The following is a 21,318-nucleotide window of genomic DNA, read 5'->3' on the forward strand; positions in this document are numbered from 1 at the left end:
GGCATCAACTTGCAACATCGGTTCAGTGCTGCCCATCGCGCAGGCCTGCGCGCACGTTCTCGTCGTTCTCAATACGCATTTACAAACACGGTGTTTCGTTTACAAATTGATATCACGGTTGAGAACCCCTCAAAAATTCTCACCAGCTAACGAGACGAGATAGTGACGAGGTGACGACGTGAAACGCTCGATTTATGGAAAGGTGAGGGGCGGTGATGGGGGCGGGAGGGTGGGGGGGCGGGAGGGAGGGAAAAAATAATATTCTGTCAACTATTGCAACTGCAACGAGGGTCGTTACCCATCAATTTTCCATAGTTCATCCGTACTACCTGGAAAGAAGTATACCTTTAACGTTCCTACAATGAGGCTGGAGTAAAACGTTGGAGTAAATAGAAGCAGCAAAAATGTTATTTTCGATAGCAGCCCAAGTACCGGCTGCACACGTATTCGTCGAATGACACGGTTATGACCGTTGGTAACCAGGTGGATACCTGCACCAACCTGCGATTGTTCCACATGCTTTTCCAATGCGTGGGTTCTTCTGCAACTTGGTCCTCGCACTTGTCATTATGCAGTTATCAAGAATCGCCTGATCCAGCGATACATCACGGATATGCTACTTCAGGAATGGCAAACCAAAGACAACCTGCCACCGCGCGATCATTCGTTATTGGCCTGCAAGTGGTAGCGTTTTGTACAAGCACGTTTCGGTGGGAGAGCGAACGATGAAACGTCTCTAATTGGACGTTCAAGCTGACAAACAAGTAAGATCATAGATTTCGTTACCTCTATAGGTACTGCAAAATAGCAAAGGTCGAAAAAGTAACAAAAGTCAACTCGTCAGGACGGATATTTCGTATATCGTAGGTACCCTCCTATCGTATACGTTGCAGTTTGTCGCAAGAATCGTTCGAGTAGAGTTCGTCACGGCATCCGATGCCCCGGTACGCTGAAGACGGTCTCGCTACACGACCACTGGCTGGTAAACGTCATTGCAGAATGTGTTAACAGTAAGGAAAATCGGTAATTCCTTCGATTCGAGACGTAGTGGGAATAACCGAATCATTTGAGTTAAAATCGCGGATCGAAGCATCAAGCAGTGGGTAGAGGTCAACGAGAACGTTTTTTTTTCGAAAGCAAGGTTACCGAGTGAACAAGTGACGGGTTACTGGAAAACGCGCTTCGATAGCGGTACAACGATTAAAACGTGCACACCTTGCCGAATCAAAATGGCGTGCAGGCATGACAGCTAGAGTGGGGTACGTGAGAACTATTATAGCGCACCTCCGACAGGCTGACTTCGCTCTGGCGAATAACCGACACATGAGAAAAAAAAGTCTTTCGTCGCTACGTCTTTAGACGGCACAACGAGTATCGATCGGATTTTGTTGTCCGGAAATTTTCCAACGGTCAAAATCGTTTTCGAAACACGCGTTCAGCACTGGCGATATAACCGTGTGCCGGTTGACTAACGTTTATTTTTAGCAAAGGCGAAAGATCGCGAAAACCGGTTTCAAGTCCACACTCTGCAGGTTATCCTTTGAGGACGGGGTGACTCGAGGGACGATATTATAAGAGGAAAAAGACGCACGAAAGAAGTCGTGAGGGAGAGGAAGGGAACCCGATACAAAGGTACTAAGCTGCGAGAGTACGCGGAAGAAGAGGCGAAAGTAGCAACGGACTGACGGACACTCGGTTGTCGAGTGTGCAGCCGGGAGGAGTGGAATCGTTTGAGAATCATCGCCTAACGGCCGTTGCGGGCTGTCCACCGCGTGGAACTTACTATGCTGTACATATTGATTGCAGTTGGGGGAATACCGTATAGGTACACAAGTTAGGCGGTAGCCCGAGGCCAATCAGGTTACAGCCGTACGAACAAAGTCTCGAAAGTAGGCGCGTCCCAACGTCCGCCGCAATCCATGGTATTTATTTTCTGACAATCGGCCAGCTTTCGTTGCAAAGGCATTGGGAAAGCTTCCAAAACGTAACGGAACCTATCTTACACTATCGTCGACGAGGATGAATGATGCAGCGTTGTTGTTTTCGACGGAACACGACTCAGTGTTTGATAATTCATTCGCCGCGTGTATGTCCGATCCGACGGGCGATCTGGCAGGTGTTGTTCGTATATTTTGATTAAAGAAAGCAGCGACAGAAGAAGGAAAATCGAGGAAACAACAAGCAAATGCGTATACGCTACAAATGGAAACTCTTTGTCACATATCTTTTACGGAAAAACATGTGATTCTTTTTTACGAAGCATAAGAAAACGGTCCTTTACGGAAAAATAAGAAGAGCTAATACGGAGAACAGTGAAGCCCGATATTTCAATATGATCGACTTGTATTTGGCTTGAGGCAGTTCACGAGGGCGGTGGGCACGTCAAAGGGTTGAAAACCTCCAAAGCATTTCGAGACCCAAATCAAGATAGAACCGAGTTCTCGAGTTGACCAGGAAAACTGCTGTGGTATTGATAGGGGACAATAGTTGGCAGCGTGCCTTTGTGATTTGTGTCGCGGCGGTGGTCAAAACTTAACTCGACTGTGATCAGTGGAACTTGACTAATAAATATTAAAACACCGGTGAGTCTACATCTGTGGACTGCAACGGCTAAACTTCAAACTTATGCCGGTCGATATCTGTGGCGTTCAATTGTTACGGTACCTGCAGCCTGCAAAGCCTGTTACGGGTTGATAAATAACCTTTCAAGAAGACGAGAAGAATAGTGTAAATTGAAAAGCATACATACTTAATATATCTGAAATCGTTGATCGATATTTAAAAATAAAAAGTACAATCATATTTGCCGTGATTTTGAAGATTCATTCTGTGGTATGCCTGAACAAATAATAACAACTGAACAGGGATAAAAGTTTTAAGTGTTTTTGCGTTGGGTTTTGAATATACCAAATGTTAATTCACTTCGGGTTCAAATTAAATGTCACAGGGCTTAAAAGAAACTTGAAAAACTAAATACCGACGTGGATCCGCGCACAGGCATATATTTAAAAGCAAATAGCTCGGCGAAAGGAGGAAAGGTTTTGCTTCGGATGAGAGGAGTCGGAAAAGAGGCTTAAAAATCAGCGGAAGAAAATCAAAATACAAAAACAGACAAAACGATTTGACAAATCTTGGTTTTCTAAGTCTTACTGAGGCCTGAATTGAAGATTCAGTATCGAACGGTATGAAGAATGGCAGAATCGAACAACCACCACCAAAGTCATCGAGGTATGATGACTGTGCAACCAACGTTGGATGAAAAACGTGCAGTAGCAGCACGTGGTGCTGCTGGGGTTCTGGCCGTCGGCGTTTTAGCTCTCGTTCTGCAATCTGCTGCGGCGGCAACGCCTACTTGGGGTTACTTCTCAAATCCTGATGGTAGGTAAAAATTGTCTCTAATTTGCTAATCTATAGACGTTCATGTTTTACTCCGTTTTCGTTCTAACATTTCTTTCCTCTTTCCACGTTGATATTTCTCTGGACTCCGGTTTGCCCCGCGATGGATATGACTAGGACGTCATAAATAATAATCAACAGATCAGTCAATCAATCCGTCAATCAGTTAATTGATTCCCCCCTTCCAACTACTACGCTTCAAAAATCTTTACCAGCATCTGCTATAATCTCAGAAACTCTCTACCTCAAGCCATCGGAGAGTCAGCCACATATTATACTTTCAACAGACTTGCCCGAACAGGTTATAACCCGTCATCGTCTTCATCAACATTTCCTATCAGCTTGAGATATTCTTGTTACATAATACTCGAGGTGTGATTTTTCTTTGGTTCGAAGGGTAGTGCTTACAAATTTTGTTGATACCACGTGTTTTATTTCAACATTTTGTTATTTTCTCCCGAGGTTCTTACAGTGCGACGATACTAATTATATCCACACTTAATGAAGCTGAATCTGGTAACGTTAACATAACGAAACGTCTGGGAAAAAATTGTTATTACGCAATTTTAAAATAACTTTCAAGGAGTCAGTTTTTCAAAGTAAGATGAGTCTAATAAGGCGGTTTACTAAATTTCAGACATCTCTAAAGGTGCGAAGTAACGATTTTTCCTAAACATGCATCGTTACAGTAACGTTACCATCTTCATCTTCATTAAATTCATTCTCTTCCGTAATTGCTTTTAGTGATTCTCGGTATCAGAACACAAATAAACGTTTATCTTTGTGATGCGATGTTCCGAAGCGTATAGTTGATATCGGTGTACTAATATGGCCCGGATGTTTGACGCGTGCGTTATGTTTAGAGGACCGTATATTTTACAGCACATTGAACGATACTCTATTTTCTATACAAAGTGTCATTGAGCTGCATGGCGGATCGATAAAGGTTCAAGACCAAGGCTGTGACATTATGCCGGAATTGTGCAACTATGGAATTCTGCGGCGTGAGTCAGATCTGAGTGACTTACGATTGCAACAGCTCGGATCACGGACGAGCGAAATGTGTATTCACAAAATCAGGCTGCTCTCGTGCCAATCATGCCGGTATGAAGATACTTGTTGTAGAATGATCAACGGAGATGGCATTTAAGTTAAACGTACGGCCAATGTAGAGGAGTAAATTTACCTATCTAGGTAAGGTTTCCCATTTTAGTGTGACCCACTTTAGACATCGCTCTCAGCTCTTTGAACTTAATTATCATCCATGCTGCCTGTATACGCCTCTCGCCGGTTCCTAACCTTGACGCTACGTGTCACACCACCAATAGCAACAGATACGCGGGGGCAAGGGTAAAGGAATGGACCCCTTTGGCAATACTGTTATCACATTAGATGTAGGGAGCGTATAATGTACGTGCGCATCTGTATAATCATTCGCGTACGTCGCGCAACAGTTCGTTTTGGTGTTAATGTGACCCTGCGTCAGTTGGGTCTGTATTTCTACCAAATGTCTGTGGTATAACGATACGTACGGACATTTTGCAACGTTGTGATCTAGCTTTAAATTCACCACTGCTACTCATAAGGTTTCGACTGCCACTGATTTCTTATATTGTTACAAGTAAGTAGCTATAATTTACCTACAACATCGTTATGCCGAGAATTCGGTGAAACAGACTGCTGATATGGCCGTTCGTGGTGACTGCGTCTTGCGCTAACCGCTGTGGGTTTGCCGACCTTCATCGCCGTTAAACTGACAAGGAGAGTATCAGACCTCTGGACCATCGATTCTGCTCAAATTCTTAGGATCGTTTCCTTTGCTTAAAATATGAAGCCTGTCATGTGTAATTTCATCTCATAAGCCTACCTGCACTTTGGGTAAAATTTACAATATCAAAAATGTAACGGGTAATATGCTATGACAAATGAAACCTGTTGTGTATTTTTGCCTTAAATATCAATTCTCATTGTTCTCCGTTAAAGTTTCGATGACAGGATCTTGTAGATTCAAGTGTAAACGGATCTATTATTATTCCACAGTTATAGTTAAGTATAAACTGCGAACTATAGACAATCTGATATATTGTAAATTGTGCGAAGAATGGCCCGGTAGATATAACTATTTATTAGAAGCTCCATATTTTGGGCCTAAGAAACATCTTGGAAAGTTACACCAGAATCCATGATTCGGAGGTCTGATACTCCGCTTGTGAGTACTTTGCTTTACCATTTCGTTCATCGTCGTTGGTATACCTACATGCATCGCTATAGTCAGTGCGTGTTCGTTATAAATGAACTAACGGTGCATCAGTTACGAAACGACTAGAATTTCGAAAGGTATATTAACGGTATACTTTCTAGCCATGAGCTCTCCCGTAATTCACTTCGCGTCGTTATGATTTGAGGGCGTTTCCCTGCGGCCCTATTCTCAAATTTTATCACTTGTCACGGTAAAACGTCGGTATGAGTAATAGAGCTCAATGATTTTGGGTTGGTTAATATTTTTATGCTCTATATTCCTCGTCACCCGATTTCGATCGTCAAAAAGTGAAAAGAATAAAAAAAAGAAACTCGTGATAAACCGACTTACTCAAATCATCGTATTCTATGGACGGATAAAAAATTTTCCACGGGATTAAGTGAGTGCCGCGATTTGAAACAGTAAAACATTCATCGGTTGAAAAGTTCCAAGTGGCAACTGAATAATTTTTAGAGATCACCAAAAAGAAGTTCGCTCATATTTGCAAAGCTATTATGATACCCTCAAACTAATGATCATCTAGTTATTTGTCATTGAAATAGCTAAAAATGAACGTCAAGGTTATGTTGTTTCAGTTGGAAGAATGCCGTAACATGTGGAGATACTATCTAACCCAAAGATATCAAGCTGTATTATTTATATCACCGTTTCGGTCGAACACAATTGGAAAAAATTCAAATTTCGAACCCCAACCGCGGGTCTATCTTGCCACAAGCGACTGACTGTGTTGCAAGATTTTTACCATCTCGGTTATTGCGTAACAAAGCCATCAGCCAACGGTTCTCAACTGTATCAATAAAAATTGCCAGCGATGAGATCACCTTTCCAACCACACCCGCACGCAACACGTTCTCTTCTCATGCATTATACAACCTCTACAACCTACATCGTAGCCGATAGGATTCACATGTTTTAACGACATGAATTCCGATGTAACAAAAACACAAATTATACCCTAAACAAAAAAAAAACTGCGAACAACATAAAGAAAGACAAATAACCGTCGCAAATCTCGAGTAACTAACAAATTTCGAGGTCGCGACATGATACAGCTGGGTGCGACAGAGAAATGTGAAAGAATGTGCGGGACATTGTGTTTCAATTATCGTAGAGTTAGTTACTGGATTATGTATGTATACTTCGTATGATTACGTTACATCGCCGTCACGTTTATAGCTACCTTGCACCCTGATATTGAACTAGGAATTTATTAGCCACTTTCGAATTCGTACAATACCTTGTGTTCACAAATATGTACAAAACTCTAAGCCAGTGTTCATATGCACGGGTTGAATTTTACCGTTTCCAGTCGTATATGAGCCTTTCACTTTCGGTCATTGAACCCACCATCAAAGCTGGTGCCAAAGTATTGAAAAGATTCTGCCCGTCTATACATATCACACGTGGGCTTACAATAAATTTTGTTCAAGCGCGTTTGTAGGCCAATTAGGTGGGTATGTGAAATATAAAAAACGGATATCCTGAAGTCAAGTTGATAAAAAGAGCTTGTACGCGGGAATAACGACGAGGGGGAGCCGATTAATGAATTTCAATTTCAGCGTTGAATCCAATAGGCAATTTTTGTTTTTGCAATTTTCTTTTGTTCTAGCTGGTTCCGCAGCAGAAAACGGATACTTTGGGCCTTGGCGACAATGCAAACAGCTGCTCTACGGCAGAGAAAGATGCGGTTCAGCGGTATCCAGGTTTCAACCGGTCGGTGAGTTGATCACGATCTCATGAATCGGGATATAATATAAGGATGTTCCAGCGTTGGCGTTTGACTAAAGATTAAAAAATTATGGATAATAATTATGCGGTTGGTGCGGTAAGACGCCATTAATACAGACGTACAATATTCCACGTGATCGGATTACCTATATCACATCTTTAATGGAACAAGTCTACTGCTCCAGTGAAGGATATTATTACAGACTCTGAACTAGAAACGAAAAAATGAACGGGGGTCGAAGTTAGCTCCTTGTTGATTGCGTGCCATAAACATTCCGCCAGTTGCCCGTTAACACGGTAAAATTTGGGGTTATGCATTTAAGCATAAAAAAAATCAGGTCACCGAAATCCGGGGATGTGAATCGTACAAACAATAGTCCATTGTGCTGAGGATGAGCTGCAATGAGATTTTATCCCGTCAAATTTCGGATCTACGTCGACGATTCTTTTCCCTTGGCCGCGTCAAGTGTTTGGCGGGTTTCGTCTGACCACTCGGATCCTTTTCTACTCATCATCATTGCAGTAATGGCCAACCGTAAAGACTACCTACTTTTGAATTATAGGGGCTCCGCCGAGATCAATTTATCGCGTCGCTGTTGTCCGAACTTTCGTATGTATAGGGTAACGTGGGGCACGACGGACCCCCTAAGCTTCTAGTTATTTTTTAGTATCTTTTGAGCATCGGGTACAAGTTTTTTTCTTGGCCTAAAAGAATGTTGCATACTTTAATTCAACACATATTTGACAAACTTTCACTGTGCCGAAATATCGCACAGCTCTATGGGCGCGCTGATGAAACACGTGCTCGTGGTATCAAATCTGTCGTTGTGTGTACACAAGGCATTCCACGTCAATTGTATCGATTTTGGCCCATCACCATTTTTGATTTTGTTAATGAATTTTATGCGATCGTCCCAAATTCAAAACTTAAAAAAATTTTTCGAGTATGTAAATTTTATTATGATTTTTGAAAAACATCATTTCTTATTACATATTTGATTTTAAAATCTGAAAAAATTCTATAAAATAGATGTCCGAATTCTGAAGCCTAGGTCCAGAGTGGATCTGTGATCACTTCTACTCTTTTTTGAGTTTTTTAAAGCACAGAAGCAACCGTCGGCTGACTTTGGGTCTGAGTTTGAAGATTTTGATATCTTACTCAAGATTTTTGAGAATTTTTTCAGATTTTTAAATTACGGAATAAGACATGTTGTTTTGAAAAAACTAAAAGTAATACAGATGTATTAAAAAAAATCTGAAAAAATTCAGGGTACTATTTTGGAGTTGGGAAAATCGCATAAATGTTTTTGAATAAAATCAAAAATGGTAAGGGTCCAACTTTGGTACAGTTGGCGTGGAATGCCCCATACATACGTAAAGTACATTTATGGGATGTCAAGCGGGATTATATTAAATATAATGTATGTACTTTCATACGGTTTCGCCAATCGACCATTACAACCTACCTGAATCGCAATATTTTCTTCATTTTCAGTGGCTGTATGGGTGGCTGGTCTTTCAGCAACCGGAGCATCCGTTCTATTGGCGATATTTGTCGTCTTGAGTGTTATTCAATTAGCGATGGCTTCTTCGGCGAAGAGGATCCTCATGTCCTACAGTACGGCATTGATTGCCAAAGTGGCGCTCGCTACTCTCGCAAGTAAGTATTTAAAAAAATTTAATTATCACGGCAAATGTTATTCCGAAACAATAGAATGGTATGGGTTTCGTGTTGACAAAAAATGAGAGAGATTCCTGAGATCTAGCTCACAATACTATACATCATGCAACCGTAAATAATCGCCGCAAAGTTGAAATTATAGCATTGGTTTACCTTTTGGGAAACTAGGTGCAGGGCGCGCGTACGCACACTGAGAAAAAAATTTTGACGAATTGTTGACAATTTGTTAAGTTAAAAATTTATAGTCCAGTCAACCAATTTTATGATATGCTTTACTATAATTTTCGTTTGGTACACTATAAATAAATGTCTCTTTAAACGAACTCTGTTAGTTAACATGTAACGGTTAAAGATAGTATAATAATTGTGCTATAGTGCTATTGTGCTATAGATAGTGCAATAATTGTGATAGTATAATAAAAAGTCAGAATGTCGACTATTCAAGATGTTTAGTTAGATTATTCGGTATCGTCGGAGGCACACCATTTTAATGCGGGCCTGTAACAAGGTGTATAGTTGGAACAATTTCTTCATGTTTGTTATTTACAAATATGTGAATTTTAATTATCTCACATGGTCAATGATACGATAACCCTTTCAAATAATTGTTTTCTTCGTCTGTGTGTCATTTCATACGAGGGTTCAATTGTATAATCAAGATGTGTAATATGTGTACAGTATGAGAAACCATAAATGTAGTTCCAGTAACTATATCTTCATTGTTGCATTTATCATAAATCTAGCTCAGCTACTGATATATCTTCATCCGTGATTTATTATGATGTTCAAACAAGTGTCCAGGGTTAAAATCCTTCCGAGTGCGGTGACTGTTCATAGGTTAAGAATGCGTATTTCATTATTGGCGTTGATAATAGGTTACTAGGAACTTAGTGCGTATGTGGTATGTTGCGTATCAAGTAAAATTACGCGTAATTATTAGAAAAACTTTTTTTTCCTAGCACATGGTAACAACAACTACAATGTTCGACTTGTGATGCAAGTATAGCTTTGGCTACCATGTACTCCACGATTTTTGTAACTATATTTTATAGTAAATGTTTGTATTATACTTTCGGAATATCGTGACTCAGTACGTGTTCTTGGCATCCGAATATGCAACATCCAAATTACATCGGTTACATGATATTCTTCGAATTATACGTAACGAACCATATAACACAAGTTATAGGTACATAATAAACCGTACGTCTACGTTCGTGACAAAAGTCGATAAGTAAGCCAATCGACATGGGATACATTGTACCTATTTAGGTGTTTAATACATACACGTTTAATACACATATATTTAAGTATTCATATATGCGTCTAAGAGCATCTTGAGAGTACCTTTATATGACGAATACAAATAACACCCGAGGTTTAGATTGAAAAATATGCATATATGTATGCGTGGGTTTTTGTACGTTTTTCGCTTCAAAAAAACCGAATATACGATGCGCATATTTTATGAAGTAAAGACGATATTGTACAAGTACGCCGTTTGATAACCACGCTAAGCAATGACCCAACAATGTTTTTTCTTGTTCCAGCTCTGCTTGCCATCGTAGCGTCTGGTTTATTCGCTCTGCAGACCGACGATAGAGCCAACAGTTTTCTCATCACACGGGGAGAAGCTTTTTACATGCAGGTAATACGCTTTCTATTTATATTTAATCCGAGTCTGTGTATCTAAACATACGGATGCCACATAATTGCCCGATAGGGTATTTCGTAGGTATAATGCCGCACGGCACACGTGATAGGTGGTGCGTAGTAGCCAGTTTGGGGTTGTTGGGTTACATTCGGTCCTGTATACCAAAAAAAATTTCGGCGACTTATGAGAATCAATTACGATTAGTCCCATCTCGGTAAAGGGTATAACGAGGAAACAATCTTAATCGGCAAACATGCCTCTGTAATTGTATAGTTCTACAGAGTCCATTCTAGTGTTGTGCGATTAATCGATTAATCCGCATCTCCGATTAATCGTTTTTTCCTATTCACCGATTAATCGACGATTTTGACGAACCGAGGTTAATCGTATTTCCAATCAACCGATTAATCGTGGGCTTCGATTATTCGATCAATCGAAGTTGCCTCGTAGTAATTCAGCAGGTCAATCGATATACGAATCGAAACCGTCGATTAATCGATTGTTCGGAAAAACGATTCATCGAATGCCCAATTAATCGAAGCACCAGTCCATTCTGCTCGTCCGTATCTTGTGTTCAGGCAGGTACGAGCGAGCCTCTATATTTTTAATAAAGACTACCCTGTCAGTTTACGGAGTAAAGTCAGCCAAAAATCGACGAATGCAAATGATCCGCTGCAATCGGGATGTTGATAAGAATCGATCACCCACAGCTGTTAGTTTCTTCGGTTCGCTCATACCGCGGTTCACGGGCACGTGGCTTCATACAACACTGCACGTGTGGGTGACGAAGAACACGGGGGAGCGTCTCTGCCAACTCGACGAATCGTGCGAACCATTTCAAGATGGAGACCGCGCAGGTGTTACAGGTCACGTGCCACACGTATCAAAGTATTACGGGTGCGCGTCTATGTGTTGACGAATAATAAAAATATGATGTGCCCGGAATAACGACTGCTACGATTGTTATTGCTATTGTTTTTATTATTATTGTTGTTATTATTATTATATATAGATATATATATATATATAAGAGCGATCGGGCTTGACATTAAAAACAATCGGTAAGGTCGTCAAACGTGCAGTTGCCATGCTGCTAGGAATGGTACAAGTCTGTCAAGTTGGTACGGTGATTAAATTTATTTGTTTTTCATTCGATGTAAGAATAGAGGCGGGTTACTGATAATCGGAATGATTCCCGTCGCCGCGGGCGTGTCATGTGTCAGGCGTGTGTTTTTCGTTGTGGTTTGCCCGCTGGATATGTTGGATTTCCAGTATAACCTTCGACGTGTAATCCGATATTCAAAATTCTTTATAATTTGCCAGGAAAGTTAGAGGAGTGAATTGTTTATTCGGCTGGCTCGTTTCTTTCGTATGTTCGTTCTTTTTCTCTCTCTCTCTCTCCCCGACAACTCGAATTTCCAAGCTTGAGACTCCGTGGAGAGACAATGAAAAAAGTGCCAGTCTGGTCTCGGCACGAGTTAGCATTGTGCCGCTTGTGCAAGTTTGACCGATCTCATGGGTGGTGTGTTTAAAAACTATTATGAGTGAAAGAAAAAAGCGACGATTATTGAGAGAAGCAAAGGATGAGATCAAGCTGGAACGCAGCCGAACGAAACAACGCGGAAAGGTATGATGATTTTTTGACAACCGGTATTGTGAAGAGTATCTTGCGTATCAACTGTACTGAAAAACCTTTAAATATGTGTGAAAATCAAACTGAGCAAATGGGGAACACGGAGACAACAAGAATAAGAATATTTGACGTTCTCCATGCGAATGAAACGTGAGGTAATTCGTGAAATAGTTATACCCTGTAAGGTTTATACGGTAGTGAATAAATGGGCGTAGTATAATTAAAACTCCACGACACGAAAGTCTTATTTGTTTTCGGCCAGTTCGTAAGATCGCGTTCGTGCGGACAGTTGGGAATAGAGAGCGTAGTTAAGTGACTCTCTTTCTGCCGGGAAATTCGATGGGGGTGTGAAGAAAAGACTCTCCGCCGTTCGGGCGCGCAGTACCTTCAATTTATAAAATACTCTGTAAATTTGAATAAGTGAAAATTCACCGATTCCCAGTTATATTAAGTATAACCATGACTGGAACCAAACCACTGCATTGTACACACTGACGATTCAGTGACTTTTCACGGATATTTCACTGATTTCCAGAAATACACTTATAACTGATTAATATTCAGAGAGTATACGCTCTGATGGCAACCCAATGTTGGGCGTATTTGTGTAACAAGAATCTAGGCGTTTCTTTTTTTTTTTTTTTAGCTGTGTTATAACCATTATCATTGATCAAAAGCTTCTGCACTAGGGTGCTCTCGGGTTTATCGAAATACCCAGAACGCGTTGACGTATACATTATAAGCCCATTGTCACACGGCTGAGCTGTGCAAGCCCTGATCCTTTCTACGTATATGTATGTACATTATAGGTATATGCTATCGACGATACTTTCAACATGCACCAACAACTACGCGTAGGCGTTGGAAAACAACGATTAATGACCTGGTATGCTCGATTTTATCATGTTATATTAGCTGGCGGCAATCGCATTGAACTTTGGCGTTCTGGTGTCCGCTGTCTATGAGGGCATTTACGCACGGAGAGGTGGTGACCCGACTAAACTTCGAGACGTTCATACCTCTCATGGTAACACGATTGACAATCCGGGATACCGGGAAGCCCATTACCCCACGAATGGTGAGTTACTCGACTTGTAAGGCATATCGCTACGTGGTATTTTCGGATGATTTTATTCCATGAATGTTGAGATGTAAAATGTCTGTATTATTCGTATAGAAATATACGTTCAAGTTCCGCATTTGCGTGAATAAAAATTGACGAGCGATTAGGTTGGTCTTGAGAGAAATAATACACATAAGCTATTCGGAAACATTATATTTCATTGAAAAAATGTAAAATAATATACCCCTGATGAAATCCATTCAAATGTCTCACGGGTTGCCAAGTTCGACTCTTCTAAAATATGTGAATCCGTTTTAACAGGTTTGACTTTGCGGTGCATCGGCATCGATAACTACGTATATACCTATATACATTATATCTATAGAGACGATATGGATTTTCGATGGCAGACCAGGACCCGTTATATTGACGAGATATTATTTTTAGGGGGTGGTATTTCAATGACCGACGCCAGTGGTAAGCCTCACCCCGGTGGTGCCGGAAACGGATCGATGGCATCGGTGGCAACGTCCGGCAGCGCAGCCAGCACTTCATCCCCCCTTAGAAGCTCCCTGAAGAAGCCAAAACCGATGGGTATACCGAATCCAGGATTTTCCTCGCACAGTCCGACTTTATCAAGAAATGGATCTCAGAAAAAGGTACGAATTCAGACACATTCCACGGAAGTTTGAGACCCGATAAGTAACGATCGTCAAAAATAAGCTAGCCCAAGTTACCCGCTATAAATCTGGCTTAGTTAGTTATAGGTACGGATTCGTTTTGCACACTTGGTTGGATGGTAGTGGTTTGACGCTCGTCAACCTATATTCAATCTAAAATCGAGCCTTGTGATCATAATAAGGGGAACATTAGACGGTGTTATGAAAGTAAGTTTACACGTTGATGATTTGATTGCGGTTATACAGCTGCAGGTATTACAACAATCATGTGCGTGAAACGGATGCCGTCGTCCGAATGTTAGAAATATGTTTATCGCTATGTTGTTACACGTACTGTAAGTACGTACAGTGATCCGAAAAATTTTATGAGACATCCACAGCCATCTTTTGCTTCGAAGTCTAGTTTCAGCCTAAGAATCTTTTGTCATCAAAAAGCCTCGAAACCCTGCGAGAAATTTTCGGGCTATACGGCAAGACCATACGGGGTCATTTGGTCGTTGCATGAACAGTGGCAGTCTTGTTCACCAAATGAATAAATGGCCCCGTATAATATATGATTAATATGGATCTAATTACGAACAAATGAATATACGGGCCGATCTACGAACCTTCGGCTAGCTTTTTAAGGTCACTATCGATTCGGCTGAACTTTGGGTACGTCTCAGAGTCCAATTCTTCGGCCTTCATTCCTCGTCGTTTTCGAAAATACTTCGGTTCATTTTATCACTTTTTTAATTGCAAATTTGTCTTCGAATTTTTAGGATTTTCTGCCGTCGGAAAAAAGTTATGACCTAATGTGATTTTTGTGTATAAAAGTCTGATCTTTCCGAATAAGAAATACTTTGTGAGAGTCATTTATATATGAAGGGTCAGGAAATAAATTGTTCTCTTTCGACTTTGAAAATTTCAGGATATACTTCAAAACGTTTGCTTTTTGAAACAAGATATAAAACCAGTTTCTAGGAAAAGGAATACTAAAAATTGAAGTATTTTCATAACTCAGCGTACACTATACGTATTTGAATCTAAAATTTTATCCTAAAAAACTGGCCGAAGGTTCGTGGATTGGCTCATACACAGGCACACATGCATCTATGGGACAGTGATTTTCTAATCGTGCAATATTTTAAAACCTGCGATACAATTGAAGAATAGTCAAGTGTTACCTTACCTATCAGATTGCATTAGAAATGCTCGTTGTGATCCGAGTGATAATTTTCCCAACTATTCGTACCTGGCGCACTGGTAAAAACAGAATTACATGCAAATACAGGAACATGTGCAGCTATCCAACTATATCTATACATACATTTTCGTACGCATTATGCGAATGTTGCGGTTAACGAAAACAGAATCATTGTTATATTTCTATTTATATACGACTTTTTTCCGTAACCAAGTAATATTTAAGATTCGCGTACTTATAGGATAAAATATATGCCTTTGCTACTTACTCGCAAAATATCCGTCCAGTCCGAATAAGGGCAGCTACTGTTTTGGCTGTCATACGGGCAAGAAATATATTACACGTTATATGTATGTCTAATACATAGTGTATACTAGTATATATTTATATTATTACTAACTCATGTACCTACATGTAGCATGTAAGCTTCATTCAAAATTTAAAACGGAAAGAATTTTTATCAACAGCATCGTTGCTGTTATCATTCACGTCGAGTATTATTATTATCAATATTTGTCTTATTGCTATTTTTTATTATTATTATTATTATTATTATTATTATTATTATTATTATTATTATTATTATTAAATATTTATTATTCTTCAGCGACTTTTTCGTAAGTTACCTCACACCTTTTATTGGGAGCCGGTCTCATGATGTTTGAATGACAATATTGATTTGACTAGAAAATAAAAATAAAAGCGTTATGCGTATGTAGTTAACGTTGAGTATGCATACGGATGCTTCACCCTTCAACCCTTCACGAATGAATGCGACAATCGAAAGGTGTCAAACACTCATCGATTTTAAACGGACGTATTTTCAATTGTTATAATTTCTGTAAGGTCAGGTGAATAAATTATATTGGAAGCAATTGTAATGGATGATAAAAAAAAACAAAAAAAAAAAAATAAGAGTAAATATGATTACAATAAGCGTAAAGAAAAGTCATATCCCGTATGTCTTGTTTTTTGATGTTATGCATACTTGTACTGTTGTTACACGCTTACATGAATATTATACAGTACGGCGGTGTTTACGTATGCACCATAAAGTTTTTAAACTTCCAAAACACCTTATAAAAAAATCACTATTACCTACATAAGGTGTTGGGTAATACATCTATCTATAAAATATCATGTATGAAAATGAGTTTGAATTATGCAAACGTTAAACTAAATAGAATATGGGGAGAACACGTTATCTTGTACACACTCGTTTCAGGTGTGGGGTGGGGGGGATTTGTTTTGCATGATTAAAGAAAACACGGAAGTTTGTAAAAAAAATTAATATTTAATTGTATATCAGTTTACAAGTTAAAAACTTGACGACGAAACTATTGACTTGCGTAACGTCACGGTATAGTAGTACAGGTAATTATTCTCACCAGGAGATAACTGGATACGATTAAATCTGACTCTCGTTATGTTGAAATTGACCGTTTCATGGCATCCTAGCTCGCATGTACAATAGAACCATTCTTATCACCGGTTGATGTCCCGTGACTTTTCGTCAGTTCCGCGTTACAAGAACTACCGGGCCAAGGATCGCAGGTAACTATGTAGGAAAGTATTTATTATACACTTAAATCTGGACGTGTTGATCAATTCACTCCAATTGCGTTGTACTGTAAAATATCGCTGGAGCATTGATCAGCCAACGTGATAATCACGGTTCACAGTCTATGTCGAATCGTTGGATAGCTCGGATGCTTTAATCTTTGAGATTCCATGATGATACTATACGCGCATATAATGGGCTGAGATAATACTCGGGAATTCACGCAACCCGAGGCGTGGGACGGTTGTTCATTACGAAATAGGTATATAACTTATCGTTAAGGGTCGAACTTGAAGTCCAGCTCTTTCGACGCGAAAGAGGAAAGAGTAAAGGTCTGCTGGGTGAGAGGGAGAGCGTAAATACACACAAAAAAAAATGTTGCTGAAATTGAAAATATCAGTATCGTGAAAAAATAGAAAAAACTATTGCAGTCACGCTATCGTCATGTCAATGATACTGATCTGTTTGTGCGAATATTTTAGTTACGAAACTACAGTTTAGCTGGTAACTTCGATTGTTCGATTCACTACAGCATGTCGGGACAACAGCAATAGTTTTTACGATACCGCTGTTACATTAGTCCGTTTTAAGATTACAACTGCAATGCTACAAGTTTTACCATTCAATTGTCCTGTAACATCAACAACTAGCGATAATCCAATTTTTGGAAGACACTTTATAATTGTCGAACAGATGTAGTAGAAATAGCCTTGATCTCTAGTTGATATTACATCACCTTCATTATTTAGTTTTTTCACAGATCAAGTAGACCAATGAATTAATGATATGGCTCATTTCTGTTTTCATTCTAATTCTCTATTTGCAGTTACTTTTTGGCTGTGGTGCAGCAGTTATATTGTTATATAGAAGACAGCATGTGCGGAAAGTACTCCAGTGATGTAAAGTAATACTTGCAACAGCATAAACACGATTTGTACGTCAAGGTAACAACACAACATTGCCGAAATAATGTGATAGAATTGACTGCATCACAATACTACAATATTACAAGTACACAAAACAAAACATGTTCGGAGTCTTTCGGTTTTTACGTGAACTCGTATCTAAAACAATCGAATCATTCCCTCGTCGCTACAATTTCTCATAAAATTGAATGACTAGCAACAATTTTTCAGCAACAACAATAACGTACAATGACCGCATCTGTCGAAATAGTTACCTGTAATTGAAGTCAATTATACTACAATTGGAGTTTCTTTGGCAATTCCTTTTTCCCGTGCTTAAGCGTCGAAGATTCGTGATGCTTGATCACCGCACACCTTGATCGATCGTTACTTAAAAAATATTCTCAAGCGGTACACTAGAATCCATCTGTACATTTCGTAATCACGTTCACACGATACACATGTACCTATATGATAATCGTGTAATACGTATTTCCACGCGCAAACACAGCGTCAGATGGGTGTAGAAAGTTCTTTTGGACAAGATTTTTAAGTAATTCTTTCAAGTCTATGGTACATATTAGCATTACCGTGGGTATCATGAATAGGATATACACGGAGCCTGTATTGCACGATATGGGCAAAGCTACGGGCGTTATCAGGACAACGTGCATTGGAAATGTATCTAATCCAGAACCAGAATATCTCATAATGGTATGCGAAAAATCTGGAGCCATGAGTTGGTGCTGCGAGTGTACGGGGTGGCTGCGGATGCTTATCCACATCCATCCTACCCGTAAATGCGGTAGTATTATATACCTATGCCCTGGAAATCGGACTTATTATCAAAAATAAGTCTCTCGGTCTTTGGGAGCGCTGGATATCAGCTCTCGACGTTTCCACACAGGTGCTGGAATCACCCTGGTATTTTGCGTGGAAGGCGTTGGCGTCATTGACGTCGACATCGTCGTCGTTGTTGTCGTCGTCGTCGTCGCCGTCGGCGGTGACTTGCCCGCGAGGGTTTCAGCGTCAGGTATGTGCCTTGTTTGGTGCCGCGAGTCGGTGTAACGTCTCTTCGTGTATTTCTTATTTTCGTTCGACGATGAATTGATATTTGACTGTTGCTGCTTCGGTGACGGGCTCGCCGGTGAATTACTAGTTTCCGGTTTGGTGATGTGCAGCATTCTCTCGATATCCGCGGTCTTCGACCTGCCAGGGAAAGCGACGTGAGTATACCGATTCTGGTCTGTCATTCGTGTCGAAAATCTTGGTATTTGCTCTACAATATTGCACGCGCAAACGGAAATCGTTCAGAAATCGGCGACAACCGAGCTGTTACAACGTCGCGAGTTAGCAGACGATGATATACGCGTTTCATACACTTGTCGCCAATTTCAACGTACAACATTGATCACGCAGCAGGATTGTACATCACCCACCTTAATACGGCACCGCCGATACTAGTGATGCTTGGCGTGTAAGACCCAACCGAGCTCTTCGGGGTTTCCAAGGATGCAGCCGTTGACACGGCGGTCTGACTGTTCTGACTGGTTGACCTCGATATTTGGCGAACTTCGCTCGAGGTAGTAAAGGACACCCTTTGCAGTACAGCGTGATGATCAGGTATGTAGGAAACTGCAGTTACCGCGCTATCGGGACTCGCCGGTGGGCTGGATGCCCACGAGGGTGGCGAGCTTGGAGGTTGATCGCCCGACAGGGTAGTCGAAGATCCCACCGCGCTGTCGCTCCCGTGTCTACCGCCACCTAGGGGGCCAGATTGTTTCTCATTAACGTCTAGCCATGCCATACATCGATGAGCACATCGGAATTGACACTGGGTTCCAGTGCATGCTTGCGTGATGAATCAACAGGTGTTTCACGAGTGGATGAGCAGTACATGAGAGAAGTGTAAGAAATGCTGGCCAGTTGGGTGATGGTAATAGATCAGTTGAACGTATATACTAATTTAAAGTGTGTTTCCGTATTATAACAGTCACCTTCGCTGCAGCCGGATATCGATCGTTGTCTTTGCCGCCGCGGGGGTGCGCAGGGTTGTTTCGGTCCTTCCTCGATGTAAGGTATGTCGGGATCGTCGAGGTTCAGGGTGAACCCGGACATGGGTATCGTCAGGCTGGCCGTGATGACCATGGGTGACGATTTTCGCCTAGGATCGGTTGGATCCTCGCTCGAACCGCTGTCGACACTGTTGCTGCGGGTGCTCCCGTCCTTTCGTCGAAAACCGGGACGTTTCGACCGCCTCGGCCTTGGCCCGATGTCGCCCCCGACGCCGGCTGTCTGATGAAGGCACTGTTCCCGCGTCCAGACCTTGCGTGGCGCTACGGCTTCCTCGGAGAACGTCTCCGTCTCGCTGCAAGGATCACCATCGTCCCCGCATTGCCTGTGCGCGAACCTCGTTCAACAATCAATATCGAAAACGAAACGACGTGTCCCGCCGACCATGTACAGTCGGGGACAATGAATCTGAGACGGCTAATTTTTTACACTACAGAGTTATGTTGGCAACACAGAGAAACCTGCAGCGCCACGGTCAGCTGAGCGCGAAACAAACTCAATCTCAATAAACGTAACATAACCTATGACCGTCGAATCTAACCTTACTATTAGAATACGTGTCAATCCAACAAGTCATTATCCCCGCGGTATTCTAAGGTTAGATTCGACGGTCATGGGTTATGTTACGTTTATTGAGATTGAGTTTGTTTGGCGCTCGGCCGACTGTGGCGCTGTAGGCTTCTCTGTGTTGCCAACATAAGTGTCCAGTGTAAAAAATTAGCTGTCTCAGATTCATTGTCCCCGAGTGTACATACGTAGATATAACAATACGATACAATATCGATACATGATACATGTACGAAGCATCTTACACTGTGTATGCTCGATAATGGATTTATTGTACCGGCTGAGAACAACAAAGTGACAAGGTATGATTATACTAAGGAAATCGTTCGCCATCTCGAATCGCACAAGTCCCTCTTCTATCCGCATGGTCATAGCTGACAATGAGGTAGGTGCAGTAAGTTATACCTACTATATATTTACGGAAAGTAAAAACTTACTCGTCTGCACGGCGGGTCAAAGCGGCGTCCAGGTCGGCGGGATGCGTGTCCATCATGTGGAGATAAAGTTCGTCGAGAAGCGCTGCGGGTACGGTGAACAAAACTGAACTATGTTCGAGCAGAGCGCGGACAACGTTTATCACATCGATTCGTTCTTCAGCCCTTTCCGCCGAGATTTCCGGTCGTGTCTGCCCCGGCTTAACGCAGTGCAGGATGTTTGGCGCAAATACCTGCTTGGTCGGTGCAGAAATAAGGTTTTACACAGCTATACCTACCGAGACAATTCGATTATTGGAATGGACAAATTTCTCATAACTCATCATCGAAATCAATAGAACTGAGTTGAGACTTTTGACGGAGTACAAAATTTCTCAATACTCAACAATGAGACCTGAACTACGTTTCGTAGCGATGTAAGAAATGAAGTGTAGGAGAATTATAAAAACCAGTCCGTTCCACCTGCTTTTTTCCTTATCCATTAATCAATTTTTTTT

General features: G+C 41.0%; 2 protein-coding genes and 1 long non-coding RNA gene across 8 annotated transcripts in view; 2 read left to right on the forward strand and 1 right to left on the reverse strand.

Moving 5' to 3' along the window:
* On the forward strand, positions 1–18,131 carry LOC124183909. 6 transcript variants are annotated; one of them, XM_046573068.1, is made up of 9 exons: positions 5–202; positions 316–764; positions 1,533–3,378; positions 7,266–7,373; positions 8,880–9,044; positions 10,616–10,713; positions 13,268–13,430; positions 13,863–14,074; positions 17,669–18,131. In XM_046573068.1, exons 3-9 carry the CDS (start codon positions 3,192–3,194, stop codon positions 17,738–17,740), a joined length of 1,005 nt encoding a protein of 334 aa, XP_046429024.1. In that variant the 5' UTR covers positions 5–202; positions 316–764; positions 1,533–3,191; the 3' UTR covers positions 17,741–18,131. The 6 variants fall into 6 exon arrangements, with proteins under 6 accessions (XP_046429028.1, XP_046429024.1, XP_046429022.1 ...); XM_046573072.1 differs by lacking the exon at positions 17,669–18,131 and adding an exon at positions 13,737–13,771 and having other exon boundaries at positions 1–202; positions 316–3,378; positions 13,863–14,012; XM_046573066.1 differs by having other exon boundaries at positions 316–3,378.
* The window catches only part of LOC124183908, a 22,489-nt gene continuing 17,726 nt past the window's right edge, over positions 16,556–21,318 (reverse strand). Inside the window, exons 8-11 of the mRNA XM_046573065.1 lie at positions 20,825–21,054; positions 19,745–20,145; positions 19,187–19,511; positions 16,556–18,956 (exon numbers count right to left, since the gene is read on the reverse strand). Coding sequence (XP_046429021.1) covers positions 18,593–18,956; positions 19,187–19,511; positions 19,745–20,145; positions 20,825–21,054 — 1,320 coding nt within the window. The 3' untranslated portion in view covers positions 16,556–18,592. The remainder of the gene's footprint in view (positions 18,957–19,186; positions 19,512–19,744; positions 20,146–20,824; positions 21,055–21,318) is intronic.
* The window catches only part of LOC124183910, a 4,201-nt gene continuing 3,367 nt past the window's right edge, over positions 20,485–21,318 (forward strand). The window contains exon 1 of the long non-coding RNA XR_006871082.1: positions 20,485–20,689. This is a non-coding gene — a long non-coding RNA (uncharacterized LOC124183910). The remainder of the gene's footprint in view (positions 20,690–21,318) is intronic.

Source organism: Neodiprion fabricii, chromosome 5 (genome assembly GCF_021155785.1).
Source record: "Neodiprion fabricii isolate iyNeoFabr1 chromosome 5, iyNeoFabr1.1, whole genome shotgun sequence".
Classification (NCBI taxonomy): Eukaryota; Metazoa; Arthropoda; class Insecta; order Hymenoptera; family Diprionidae; genus Neodiprion; species Neodiprion fabricii.

Coding starts and splice junctions, on each gene's coding strand:
- LOC124183909 (XM_046573066.1), top strand. CDS start 3,192: ATGGCAGAATCGAACAACCACCACCAAAGTCATCGAGGTATGATGACT. Junction 10,714..13,267: donor GAGAAGCTTTTTACATGCAG/GTAATACGCTTT, acceptor ATGTTATATTAG/CTGGCGGCAATCGCATTGAA. Junction 13,431..13,862: donor AGCCCATTACCCCACGAATG/GTGAGTTACTCG, acceptor TATTATTTTTAG/GGGGTGGTATTTCAATGACC.